At 41.0% G+C, this 13,848-nt stretch overlaps 1 protein-coding gene across 1 annotated transcript in view; it reads left to right on the forward strand.

The window, feature by feature from the left end:
* Window positions 1–5,043: 5,043 nt before the first annotated feature.
* Window positions 5,044–13,848, forward strand: part of anos1 (anosmin 1) — a 58,581-nt gene continuing 49,776 nt past the window's right edge. Inside the window, exons 1-2 of the mRNA XM_042494621.2 lie at window positions 5,044–5,321; window positions 12,128–12,175. Of these exons, the coding sequence (XP_042350555.1) occupies window positions 5,130–5,321; window positions 12,128–12,175 (240 nt within the window). The 5' untranslated portion in view covers window positions 5,044–5,129. The remainder of the gene's footprint in view (window positions 5,322–12,127; window positions 12,176–13,848) is intronic.

A 13,848-nucleotide genomic window follows, 5' to 3' on the forward strand; every position in this document is an offset into this window, starting at 1 on the left:
ATACATACATACAAAGAACATTCTTTTAAAATAAGAAAATTACCTTAAAATTACTAAGAAAAAAAAAATTAAAAAAAGGAAATAACCTAAAGATATTGCTTAAGAATATAATAACTTTGTAACATAATTTTAATACATAACTATGATATTTATGAATATGGTTTTTCCCTAGTGTTAAAAAATATTTTTCTAAATCTGTTAATTTTTTCGTGTAATTTGTGGAGCATTTCTCATCAAGTTGCTGGTTGCTTTTCCCACGTTTTTCAAAGAAATCTCACCGACTTGCTCAGAGGTTAAAAGGTTAGACTGATCTATGCACCTGTTTATTCTGTAAGCCCTTCCTTAACATATTGCTTCTGCTGACGATTAAAACAAAAAACACATAAATGCATTTTGACATTGTTACTGCACTTCCAGTTCATAACCCATGTTGAAATACCGCCTCCATCTGAGCTAATCTCCTTCTCCTTTTGTTTGCTGGTGTTCACAACAAAAGCCGGTGGTCTCCTCTGATCCGGGTGGCCTCTCATCAAAGGTGTGAACTATGAGTCCACCTGCACCTTTAAGGATCAAAGATACTCAAGTGTTTGATCACCATACATCTTCTTTCTCAGGAGCATGCGGGCTGAAAACTGATCCCGCCGTGTTATCCTTTTGAGATACCTTTTGTCAGATCATGTGATAGAAACCCTCATTTTGGCGGCTCAAGGACTGCAGCCGGTCCTTTGCCACACAGTCCTCTGAATACCAGCTAAAGAGGGAGCGAAGAGGCTGCAGTGTAACTGAGAGTACTCTTGAACAAAGCTAAAAATAATCAGCTCCTGGTTAGCACTGAACCTGGGGATACTGGTTGGCTGTTTTACACTGATGTTGATGGTGCTATTTTGTGAGAAGGAGCAAATTGGGTCTGAAAATAGGGAATGAAATGAAGAGAAAGGCTCCAGCTGAGATAGTGGTTAGTAAAGAATAAGACTGGGAAATTAAAAAGCAATGTTAAACTGCTGGATTATGTTCAATCATTAGTTTAATTTGAGCAATTTTTTCAAAACCAGGAACATGCAATTTGCTAAGTGAACATGCTAAGTGCCACTTTTGAAACCCAAACACAAGGCCAGTCAAAGCAGCTCTGTGCAGGCTGCAAAGCTGCCTACCTCCGACTGGCTTACTCTAACCCAGTGATACTCAACCTGCAGCCCTTGGGCTAAATCTGGCCCGCAATAGGGTGCTGGGTGGCCCACCATACATTTTCCATTTCACAAAATGAAAATGTGAAAGTAAAAATGAACTTATTCACACTAGGATTTTTTTTGTACTTGGAATGTAAATTAGATGTCAGAGTGAACACAAAAGTATTAAAATAAAACTTGATTACAAAAAAAAAACAGTTCAGATGGAGGATCCCCCAGAAATTTAATCATTTATATGAATTATCGTTTATCAACCCTTTAAAACCTGGAACGACGTAATTTTTCTTGTACTGCGTTCAGATGCCTCTCATAGGCATATAAACCTCTGAAACCTGAAAAAAATGGCTTGATTCATCTCGAAAACACGGGGAAAAAACAACAAAGTTCAACTTGATGAGAAACGTCCAACAAAATGCAAAAAAATATAGTAAAATGTGACAAAAAATTGCCTGAAAATATTATTAGATTTCATGAGAAATTGTCAAGAAAACTATATTTATAATTCTTAGATATTAGATTATTTTTAAAGCACTTTCTTAGTGTAATTAATTTTTTTTTTCTTTATTACTTTTTTAAAACTTATTTTCAGTCAATTTTCTTAAAACATTCACTAATTATTTTTTGCTTAGGATTTTTTCTAATTTCTTGCCAATTTTTGGACCATGTCTTCATAAGTTGCTGATTGCCTTCTTTTTTCTTTTCTTTTCTTGCCTAAGGGGAATAGGGCGGGTCATTCATACCAAATCGCAGGCCAAACTCGACCCTCTGCCAATAAATTGAGTGTTATTGTCCTAAAGCAATAACATGGAATCATAAAGACTGGGTGCACCATGCATGAGAAGAGTTGCATGCTTTGTTGTGTACATGTTTTATTGGATCATGAACCAGATCATATACTCGAGGTCTATTTACATAAGTAAACACATGTTGTTAACGGTGACTCACTGTAAATATAGGTTTGGATTAATGCGGTGACGTAAGTGAGAGATGAAATCCAGTCAGACAAACATTCCCTCTCTAGATAGCTTTCACAATTTGCATAGGCTTTTCCCAGTGAATGAAAGCATGGCGTCGGAGGGGTACGTGTCCCACAGGCTGCAGGAGACATCAGGACCGCACACAGACAGTGTGTTTCCTTCACTGCGCACTATAAAACCCCCCCCCACACACATGGCTGTAATAAGCCAACAAATTAAGCCATTATGCTGTTTTTAAGGTACACAGACATCCGTGCTTAAATATTTTAAGAGTGGCAAGGGATCTCTCACCCCAAGTTACATTGTGTGTCTGAGACCACCAGGGAAATGATCGCACATCCATCTTATCATTAGAGAGCTGTGAGATGATTTGAATGATAAATAGCTGCACTTTCGCAAAACTATGACAGGCCAGCGTTCCCATTACAGCGGTCTGCTTACTCTCAGCGAGCAGGACGTTGAGTGTTCATGAATGACATGGGAATTAGCGACTAATGGGAATTTTTCGTTTTTGACTTCACGATCTCCATCACAGAAATGGCTCCGGATGTGCTAATATGGGCACATTACAGTTTCAGTGCAGAGGCATGGGTCGAAGTATTTTGGCATAATGCGTAATTGGCCCACGGCAAGATGGCGACTCAAGCCAAATCTAATGATGGTGTGTAAGTGTGTGTTCACTCCCACTCCGCACACAGTTTAAGAGCAACACCTATAAAACTTCATTATGCTGCTGCTGTAATGGGGTTCAGGGAAGTACTCCGTGAGCTGACAAAAGCAGGAGTGTCTTGTAAACCCTCAAGGGAACTTTCTAATTAAATACTCACTCTTTAACTCTAATAAATAGCAAGGATTTCGAGCTTTTCCTATATGTCATATTTTCTCCATACCTCAGGCCAGAAGTTGGGAGTCCAGCTTGAGGAATTTAGTCAGGATGGTTTTAATAGTTTTCCGAGTTGATTTGTTTTTCCAAGCTACTGTTAAACTGGGAGGTGAGAGCTAAAGGGAAAGGGCTTCCCTGGGATGTTGGCAAGCTTCACGAGGCCATATGTGAGGGTTTGATACAGGAAACCTGGCTTTTCCACATCTCTGATGAGTTGTGTCATCAGTAGATGGCAGTAGGGCTAACCCTACCTCCTGCTTAGTAGACAGGTGTGTAGACCGGGTTTTCCACTGTGCATGACGTGTGGGTATATTGTTGGGGCAGTTTTATGGACACACAAGCCGGTATGCTGCCAAATAATGAATAAATACATGAGATGAAGCAAAGAAGGATGGAAATAATATAAAAAAAACCCCAATTATTCAGGCAAAATCTGAATTTTTCCATGTTCCTTGGCCCAAAAATTTGTTTATGGCTATGTTATGTGTCCTTTTTTTACCTTTACACTAAAATTAGTTAGTCAAGTTTCATATTAAAAGGGCACTCTATATGAACACATGATGATCTGTTCTGGAGGGAGCTTTAACTTACAAGTCAGCCCTCAATATGACCTCAATAAGAATTCAGAAAGACGTCTGACGCTTATGTCCAACAGATGTTAGAGTTTGTTTGAATGAAAATCAGGTTGATGATATTTTAAACATCTAGAGATGTAGAATTTCAAATTGTGTTAACGTTAACATTATGACATTTTACAGCGGTATTTTGTTCCACATACCTTACGAAGGAATATTTTTACACTACATGAAGACGTCATTTAAGTGAGACTTTAAGAAGACGTTGGATTTTGGTTACGACATACCACAACATATCAAATTCATCTGTCATCAGTCGAATTGACACTGGCATTAGACATTGTCCTTTTGAACAACTTCACAACCTAAATTCAACCAAATATCAACGTCTGAGTAAGATGTTGGTGGTCCACTGGACGAGGAAGTCGAATGAAAGATGACATATGCTGGTAAATAGGACAATCATGTTTTGTTTGTTTGTTTGTTTTTTTAAATAGTTAAATCTACTTAATAAGTTTATTAATTCATTAAACATTAAGCATTCTTGTAACCTGTGGTTATGTATTAAAAAAGATTGTCCAACTTTTCTGCCATGTTTTCCCTGTTCTGTCTGTTTCTTTGATGCCATATTGTTAACAGTTGACATATTTGTGTGCTGGCATGTGTGGAACAGGTATGACTAATCCAGGACTACTGTGACTGACATGGACTTGCTGCATCATCTTTAATATTTTACATGACAAAAATACTGAAAATTGATGTAATATCACATAATGCCAAACAATCACATAAGTCATAATCGTATGGCCCCTGGTAGCCTAAAAACATCCTGGTTTCACTGCTGGTTTTAATTAAAAGTCAATCAATATGATGCCACATCCTAAAACCGTTTCTATTATACCCTTATTATTTTAGGTGCAGCACTCTTATAACCAACACGAGCTAATCAACATGCCACATGTGCCCATACTAGCTATATCAGTTCAATAAACATGATTGTGTTATGTAAAGCACATTTGTATTAACAATGTAATAACATTTTTGGAGCCTGGCTGTTAATATTTAAAGAGCTGTAGATGTAAAACCTTATTTTTTCCCATTTTACCTGGTATCCCAAATTGTCTGACTTCACCCTACACCTTTGGATTAAAATATAATAAACATAATCACATATTTCTATGTATAACGCAGCTAATTCCATTACTGATTATATTACAGTTTATGATTGTGATCACGATTTCCATTCACACACCCCTTTCTTCCTCCTTTAAGGTCTCTACTAACAACCTGTCCCTGCTGTGAACAGTGTGCAGGACTATGCAGCAGCAGTCTACCTGCTCTAACGCTCCTCGTGCGTGTCAGTCACCGCGGCATCCTCCAATCGCAGGGCACGTGAGCCCGTGACTCCTCCCCAGTGTATAATTGAAGTTTCTTTAGTTTCTCCGGCGGAGCCTGCACGCAGTATTGTCCGATCCGTGGAGGGATTAAATACACAAACGGCGGGACCATGTTTTTTAGGAGCCTGAACGTGTGTGTGACCCTGTGTTTGTGGATTACGGCGTTAATGAGCCCGGGAAGTGTGTCCGCGAGGAAGCAGGACGACTCTTTCTTCACTGCCAGCATTTACCGAGCAAGATGCGCCTCGAGATGCCTCAGTCTGCACATCACTCGCATCTCCGCTTTTTTCAAGCACTCTCAGGTACGAGCATGTGGTCGCAGACTCAAACTTCTGCTGCAGAAAATCAGAAATAAACGCGGTGTTGTGATATTTAATAATGAATGAATAGTCTTGCCCACATAAGTCAGACCTGTTTCTCTTGAGCCCGTTGTGGGTAGACAGGAGCAGGTCACTAATGGTGCTCAGATACTTTCTTGTGTTTTTTTTTTTCTGTCACCAGAAAGTGTCACCAAAATAAAAAAAACAAACAAACACCAGTTGCAGATATAAGTACCTATATGAAGGTTTTAAAGTTGCCACATACATATCATATAAAGTGGGGCGCTTTAAAATATATCTCATTAACACATTGCAGTATTTTTAAGACTGGGTGATGATGGACGCCTTTCAGTGGAGCCAGTTTCCATTCATTACTTGCTAATTAGTGGAAAATGAGACTGCCAGTGCAAATGGCATGGACTTAACTCCTCTTATGACTCCATATAGTGTTTCTGCTGCCCACTTATTCAAAAGGCATCTCATGTGAGGAGAAGCACTATATATTCACAGTGAGAATTTTACAGTAGTGTCCCCACACAGCATGTTGTGTTTGAAGCTGCTATAAATTAACCGTATTCTCTGCATGATTTGGTATCAGAAGTTGTTTTTCACCCTCCACTGGACACACTGTTCTCTCCCAGGACTCGAGAGAAAAGGACTGGTCACTGATCCTTCTCCCCTCTGCCCCTTTTCACCAGCTATCTATCTGGTGACCAGCCTTTATACTTACTTCATTTGCATTTGCAAAGCTCTTCTTTCTCAAGGTGCATTAATGAAACCCCAGTTGTAGGGAAACATTGTGGAGCAAGGTAGATTTGTAATTGGGTCTAATGTATCCACAGAGTGTGCTGCTTGTTTCTTTGTTACCAATTAACTTTACTTTGAAAGCACTTATTGATCTGGTTTAGTTCTCAGAGCATGTCCGTGGGACACTGAGACCTACTGCGGTTAATTCTAGCTTTTTTTTATTAAGGGGGAAAATACACCTGGGGTGCGGGATGAACGCAGTTAAGTGCAATTAAAATCATGGTAGGAAAGAAAACATTGGTGCCGTGCATCCAAAGGACACAGATTGAAAACAGTGTTTCTTAATTCACAACTTGGCAAGCAGTGTTAGGGATTTGTTTTGAGAGGAATCCAAGGGTATACTGCTGCCCTGGGTTGCAAAAGTTGGGGGGGGAATTAAATTAGTCACCAGCTGACAGAGAAGTCAAATAACTGATGGAAGTCTCACCTCTAATGAACAGCTAATAGTCTATATAATTGACTGCAGAGCCTCAGAGTCTGAGACAGCCCCCTTTCAGTGAGGGGAAAATGAGAGGGAGGTATTTGTCTAAAGAGAGGAGCATTTTTGTGGTTAGTGATAAGCAAGGTTTGCTTGAGCAAGCTTGTAGGTCTAAGAATAGAAAGCAATTGTTGATAATCTGCAGGGACTGTCTTATGTGCTGTGTTCTCCACAGTCCTTTCATGTGAAAATGGGGGGTCTGGTCAGCTGCAAAAACATATGCTGCACACCCCCCCGGCCCTCTACCCCCTGGCCCTGCCAATAAATGCCAGGATCACACCTCATAGGCATGTCGAGGATACACGCTGAGCTACCGATGCCGCTCCGCCGAGGTCACCTTCCTGCTAAATACTGGCGCCCAATTGTGCTAAATGTGATAAGCTCTAATGTACTGTTGCCACAACACTTGAGCATGCTCAGTCAGCACAACCTACAGGTGGATCTGCTTCCTCTGCCAGATCTGATTACAGCGACGGGCCGACAGGCAGCAGCTTGGAGCTCCACTCCAGTGATTGAGACGACAGACCTCTTAATTCAACTCGGACATCCTTCAGGGGTCATTTAATACCCGATAGGAAAACCAAGACACACAACACTTTCCATTTTAATGGAAATGAAATGCCTGGGCTGCATGTCAAAGCGGTGACTTTTGCCTACTGTTTCTTAATATTTTACTGTGTCTACTCAATATCTTGTAATCTATATGGACCACTACTTATTTTGGTCATGGTACAAGAGACAATTTGTCCTCTTAACACGTTTCGCAGCTGGAATTTAAAACTCTGTTTTTCATATCAGCTTTAATGTGATCATTCTGTGAAATACTGGAACGACGCGCGGAGAATTTAGCACTTGCAGATGTTACGAACACCCACACGTCTTTCCTTTTTATGTGGCTGAATCGGGAGGACAAATCAGACACTTTTGTTTTAATTGTCGCAATTATGAATTCGGGAGAAATGGAAACAAGCATGGAGTTGCAGAATTAGGAAACCCATGGGTCGTCCATTGGTTGTCAGATTTATAGCAACTGTAGATTTATTGATGTAATCGTGTTTCCAAATACAGATTTATTGACATTTTACTCCACATTTGGGGAACTTGTCACCCTAGTACAATAGACAGAGGGGAACACCCAACCGTAAATATTAGCCTCGGACACTTTAAAATATTAAGAGCGAGCTGGGAGCTCCGTGCAATAATGTATTCTGAAAGCATCAGCCTTGTAGTGGATTATTTATGTGGGAGACTGTGAAGCCAAAAACAAGGTGTGTCCATGCGGTCTTGTTATTACATTCAAAGCAATAAAAACATTTTAAATCCAGTCATTCATTTCTAATGTGCTGCGCAGTAAAGTCTAAGCATCTCACTTGAGAGATTTGTGTTCTAAGCGAAGGGAAGAAAAAACATTGGAAAGTAGTTTTTCCGTGTCCCCTTGTTTTCGCCTTTGATATTAAATAACCTGCGGTGGAATCAAACCTCAGCCAGTGCTCGTCTCATGTGTGGAGTTTTTCATTAGTGAAGACAGTGGATGAATAGAGGTCTATGCAGCTTGGCCTCACCTCTCTGTAAATGCTTTTAAACCATGACAGTCCTGTCTGTAAATCTGCGCCCGAGTGCTGCTACACCCTGAGCTACCTCATTTGACAAACAGCCTTCATTCCTAAGTGGGGACAACTCCACACCAGTGTTGTTTGAGATTTCTGTAACACCCTTTTATGTTAACATTGGATGAGCGCGGGACACATTAGCTCACTTTTACAGCCGTGTCAAATAATTCATATATAAGTGAATAATTGATGAGCGGAGTGACCACAGCCCTCACACCCACTCAAGTCAAAGCCTAAATCTTGAGGCCCTTTATTTTAGTGCTGCATGTGTGCCCTGAAGGATCAGTTATTTTGGTGTTGTTTGAGGACCCCTCGGCAGTCAAAGGACACACAGAGACACCAGGCTGCCCTTTGAAGTCCCGTCTCCTGTTAACTTGGCCAGAAATGTACAAGGTCTCTGCAGTTTTTCCCCCCCTGGTAGTTTAAAGGGACGGTTCACCCCAAAATCAAAATCGTTTTTTTTCACTTACTTGTTGCGCTGTTTATCAGTCTATATTGTTTTGGTGTGAGTTGCAGAGTGTTGGAGATATCGGCCGTAGAGATGTCTGTCTTTTCTCAAATACAGTTGAACTAGATGGCAGTCAGATTGTGGTGCTCAGACCACCAAATAACGACATTTAAAAAACTCAACAGCAATGTCTCTTTCCAGAAATCATAACCTGGTTATTCAAGGTAATCAGCAGACCTTGTTGTGAGCAGTAGGACTTCAGCCCTTTATGTAGGAACATTTTCAGAAGGATGCTTGCATCTACTCATGGACGGGAAGCTTGTTGTTCTAACTAACAGCTTAATATTGCTAGCTCACCTGCGTTAACTAATACGACAGCTCAGCTGAGGAGGAAGCCATTAATGTTTACATCTTTTGCTGTCAGGTGCACCAGCCACATTGACTAGATTCACACCTCCTTCTGCGTGGTGATTTGGTTTATGGGTATTGATAGTTATAAAGAAAATTTGGTTCACATGAATCTGCTCACGACAAGGTCTGTGGATTATCTTGAGTCTTGATTATCATGATTTAGTGAAAGAGACATTGCTGTGTAGTTTCTCATATGTAATTGCAACTCAAGTGCCATGTAATTCCACTCAATTTGGAAAAAGACAGACATTGCTATGGCTGATTTCTCCAACACTCTGCAACTCACACCAGAACAATTTAGACTGCAAAATAGCACTATAGTTGAGAGGCAAATATGCATGTTTGCTTTTAGAGGTGAACTGTTCCTTTAAAACACACAGGAAAGATTAGATGCAATTCAAACTGTGTAATCTGAGCTCCATTTAATCTGAATCACAGGCTCGTTGGAAACAAAAGATTTCCACTTTCAAAAGGTGAAATGCTCTCCTCAGAGATAAAAGGACTTTTTGTCCGTGTTCTTCTCAGTTGTCTAGACAATACAACACGCCCCTGGCCACCTGCTCCGTCTTCTCAGCTGACAACAGCCATAATGTATCTCAGTGATAAATCCCCTGTTTACATGACTCCACCGGTGTCACTAACAAAGCAGAGAGTTCACCTCAGCCACACATTCATATACCACTGTCTAGTCTCCTCTCCTCGACCCCAGTCACACAGGAGGATATCTGGAAAGCATTCATTCACCGGAGTCCTTGACAGTCCTCAGCACTGCATAATGTTCAGACTGCAGAGGAATGTCATGGTGAGTCAGAGGGATGAAGTCCTGACCTATAATTATTCCCCTGTTGGTCCCTGACATGGAGGGGTCAGGCCTGGACAGCTGGGGCAACATCCTGCTGAGCGTCTCTGCTACGAGGATGCTGTCACACAGCAAAATTAGCTCCTCTGTGGATCGGGCCCTGTCGCCATTGATAGATGGGCGAAGAAAGGTGTCAAAAACAGGATTGATGATTTAGAACATGGTCTAGAGTTGTGACAATCTGTATAAATTATCCCAAGGCGCTGGCTGCCAGTGTAAATGTCAAGGTTTTTATTTATGGTGTGTCACCAACGGGGCCTTTGACTAGGTTGGATTAATAATTTTTTATAAATTAGAGAAGCCCAAAAGGATTTTAATCATGCAATACTGCAGTGAGGAATAATTCACATTTTAATCAACATTCAAGCAGAGTGAAGGTGTTCTGCACAGCAAACTTGCTGATGCACTCTAAACTCCTCACACAAGTTAGTAGGGCTGTACCCAACTCAGAATTATGCCAGTCTAATCAGATTTGGCCATTTAATACTCATTTTCAATTCCTTTTTTTTTTCCAAAATAAAGATTCAACAGGACATTCGGTGTGACTGCGGCATTCATGTAATATAGCCTAGTAAACGAGCTAACGGCACTAACAGTGGATCAGCAGTGTACAAAAGCATTTTTGCTGACACTAACTTGCTGTGAGCTGCAAATTCACCACTTTGCAGCAAAAAAGAGAAGATAATGTTTTCTCAGAGCCTCGTCATGCAGAGCTCTCCCCCTCTGTATCGATGCCTGCATCTCTGCAGCAGCCTGTACCAAAGAATAGTGTGAAAGTCAAGAGCGCTCACTCCACTCCAAAATCTAGGGACCAAAACATCCCTAGAAGTACATTGCACACAAAACCCAAAACAAAATGACTGCTCGACTTGGAGTAAACTCAGCTCACTGACGCGTCTCTGACTGGTGATTCGAATCTCCAAAATTCAAGGCACAGCCCTACAACTAAGCCCTCATGCCCACTTGACTTTGGTAACAAAATGAAACAACCCCTCCTAGTCTCCTTGGCGCTCACACTCATATATTTTTCATCCTTATCTGCAGGTTTTTGTTGAGGAGATTCTCCCAAGACATGACCATACAATCATGGATTCCTTTGAAGCCATTTGACCATTATCCTTGACACTAAAAGCACAGCACTTACTGGTACTGGATGTCAAATTAAACCCTTTAATGATAAGTTCTCTCCTAAGGTCTCATGGGAAATTTCTTCTGGATTACATTGTGGGAAAAGGCTTTGAACTTGACATTGAACTGAAGCAGACTTTTTGCCTGCAGACCCCTAAAGTTCTGCTGTATCCAACTGCTACAGTTGCTTTCATACAGAAGCGAAGGGAACATCCAAAAGTGAAGCTCAGATTCAGGTCATTGACTCAAATGAATTTTGAGCCTCCGTTGAGAATATTTGCATTTTTATCACTTATCCAGAAGTGCAAAAGGTGGCCAAAGGAACTGTTGTTTCAGGGTTTTTAACGTCAGTCTCAATCACACATTTTCTGATACTCATCACTTCCAAACATCTCTTTCATGTTGACCAACTGGTCATTTATTTCGACACACTCGCCTTGCACTCGCCATCCGAGCACAATTATGTTTGCAGAGAATGACAGCATAATTCCTTTGCCCTAATGGAATTCAGGAAATGACCACTTGCACAGGCCATTTACCCCCACTGGTCCTTCACTCGACAACTCCCCATATTTACACGTAGACCATTTATAAATACGCAGCACTATTAGGACCAAATGTTTGCCTTGCTGGAGCGCAGAAGGTGGCACTTCCACGGCAATTAGAGGAAATTGGCAGTATCTGCAGTCTGCACAGGAGTGCTGACATCAGTTCTTGCCTCAGTGACCTTGGGGACGTCTGTTGAGAGATCAAACGGGCCCCTCAGAAAAGCTGAGGTCACCACGCTCTGCTGAAACTGACCAGAGGTTTGCCCCGGCCCTGGTGCCGGCGACCCCTCTTTCCTGCTAATGTTACATGCAATCAGCACGCAAAGCTGACTCTTGCAAATGTTCGCATTATTGTTACTGAAAAAGGCCTTGACTTAAGGGAAGGGGTATCAAGCTGTATTTTGATAGGAGAGGGTCAAAGCTGCATGTTCAGCTGATGAATGCTAATTGAAACTGTATTTCTCTGATGACTGATGATATTTTTCCTCCTCTTTTACAGAATAACGGATCCTTGGTTTGGTGCCAGAATCACAAGCAGTGCTCCAAGGTAGTGTGGTTTCCCTTCCTTCATGAATGAGGCACATGCCACATACATACATGCCTCATTATCAGAGGATAATACAACATAAAGTGCGCGAGTCACGACAGGACTAGTTTTATCATGCCTGCAGGAATCACTTGGAGAGCTGTTGACACAGACTATCACGAGGAAAACTCTTTTCTTTTCAGCTGGTCCTTACTGCATGCTTTTACTGATGCTGCTGTAAATGAGATATAATTAAATACAATTTTAAAGGATAATAAGCGTGTCGAATTATGAAGGCAAACCGTGATTGTTTTTCCTACTCCTGTTTTTGGAATTTGGGTAAGGATGCATTACACCTTCCGCAGGGCTTGTTTGTGTTTCGTGCCCTGTCCCAAAGAAGGTTGATACAAAGCTGGTGCTGACAGCTCCTCTGAAAAGATGGCGCTGACATATTCTATCAGACTCTCCCCGAGCTGTTGACAAGGCTCTCGGGGATGTGCCGTATAGACTGTAGACAGAGAACACTATGGAGCTGAAATAAGGAGCATGATACGCAAGCAGAGCCTGGTCCAAGTAGAAATGTGAACAATGCTCTCTGTGGCTTTCTGGGGCTCTCATCTCCTCACACACAGACCGTGAAACCAGGATTCAGTGCTGTTTGCCCATAAGGACTCAAAGTAGGACATAGATAACACATGTACATTGTCCAAAGGAAATACAGGAAATGTGTCTTTGTGGTTGTGATGACAAATTAGATGTAGTTCTTGGTTGTGTTCGATATCGCATACGAATGTACCGCCTACGTACTTAATCTGCATGTACTGCATGCTGCCTACTAAATGAAAGATGAAGTATGCCATTACCAAAAGACTGTTCAGCTGAAGCTTGATTCAGCAGGACTGCATCACATAACTGATGATCGGTCTGACCTGAGCTGCGTTCAGCCTCGACAAAACTTAGCAAAATGTTTATTTAAACAGAAACTATGATGGGTTGAACACTCTGTTGTGTTACGCTGGCGCATCGCCTGTAATAACAGTGGGGTGTAATTCAATTCAAAGGACTTCTTCTTTGGCATGCAAAACATATGTTTACAATACCAAAGGCAGTGTAGAAATGTAAACTTAACATGTAAGTGCAATAAGTAAAGATCTACCCGGCATTTATTTGATTGGGGACCACTTCTGACACGCCCACCAAATGGGAGAAAACATACCTCAAAGCCTGTTGCACAGCATTGCACACCGTTTCAAAGAATCGCGTCGTTCAATCTAGAAACCGCAGCAAAACAGTGTAAAACATTATGAGATTGAACATGTCCCGGGACAGTGGCTTTCACATCTCCAAAAACATTGCAGCAAATTTCCAAACAGGGATTATTTAAAAAAAAAAAATGCTAATAATAAAGATCACATATTTGCAATCTAAATGATTAATTTCTCTTCTGAAAAATTAGGAAAAATATTACAAATAGAGTGACTTATTAAAGGAATTCTTCACTTGCAAAATGACCATTTGTATATAAAAGAAAGGGTAATATTATTCATTAATTGAAACTAAAGGGAGTCCTCCTTAACAAAAGCAAAACTGTATCAAAAGATCTGTTTACAAACTCTCACGCAACTCCTGCAGTATAATCCAAGTCTCATTTATCCAGTTGCATGCTCAGTACTTCCCAAACACATGTGTTTTTG

The sequence above is a fragment of the Plectropomus leopardus genome, chromosome 10, assembly GCF_026936395.1.
Source record: "Plectropomus leopardus strain MGB_pleo_1.0 chromosome 10, ASM2693639v1, whole genome shotgun sequence".
NCBI classification, from domain to species: Eukaryota; Metazoa; Chordata; class Actinopteri; order Perciformes; family Serranidae; genus Plectropomus; species Plectropomus leopardus.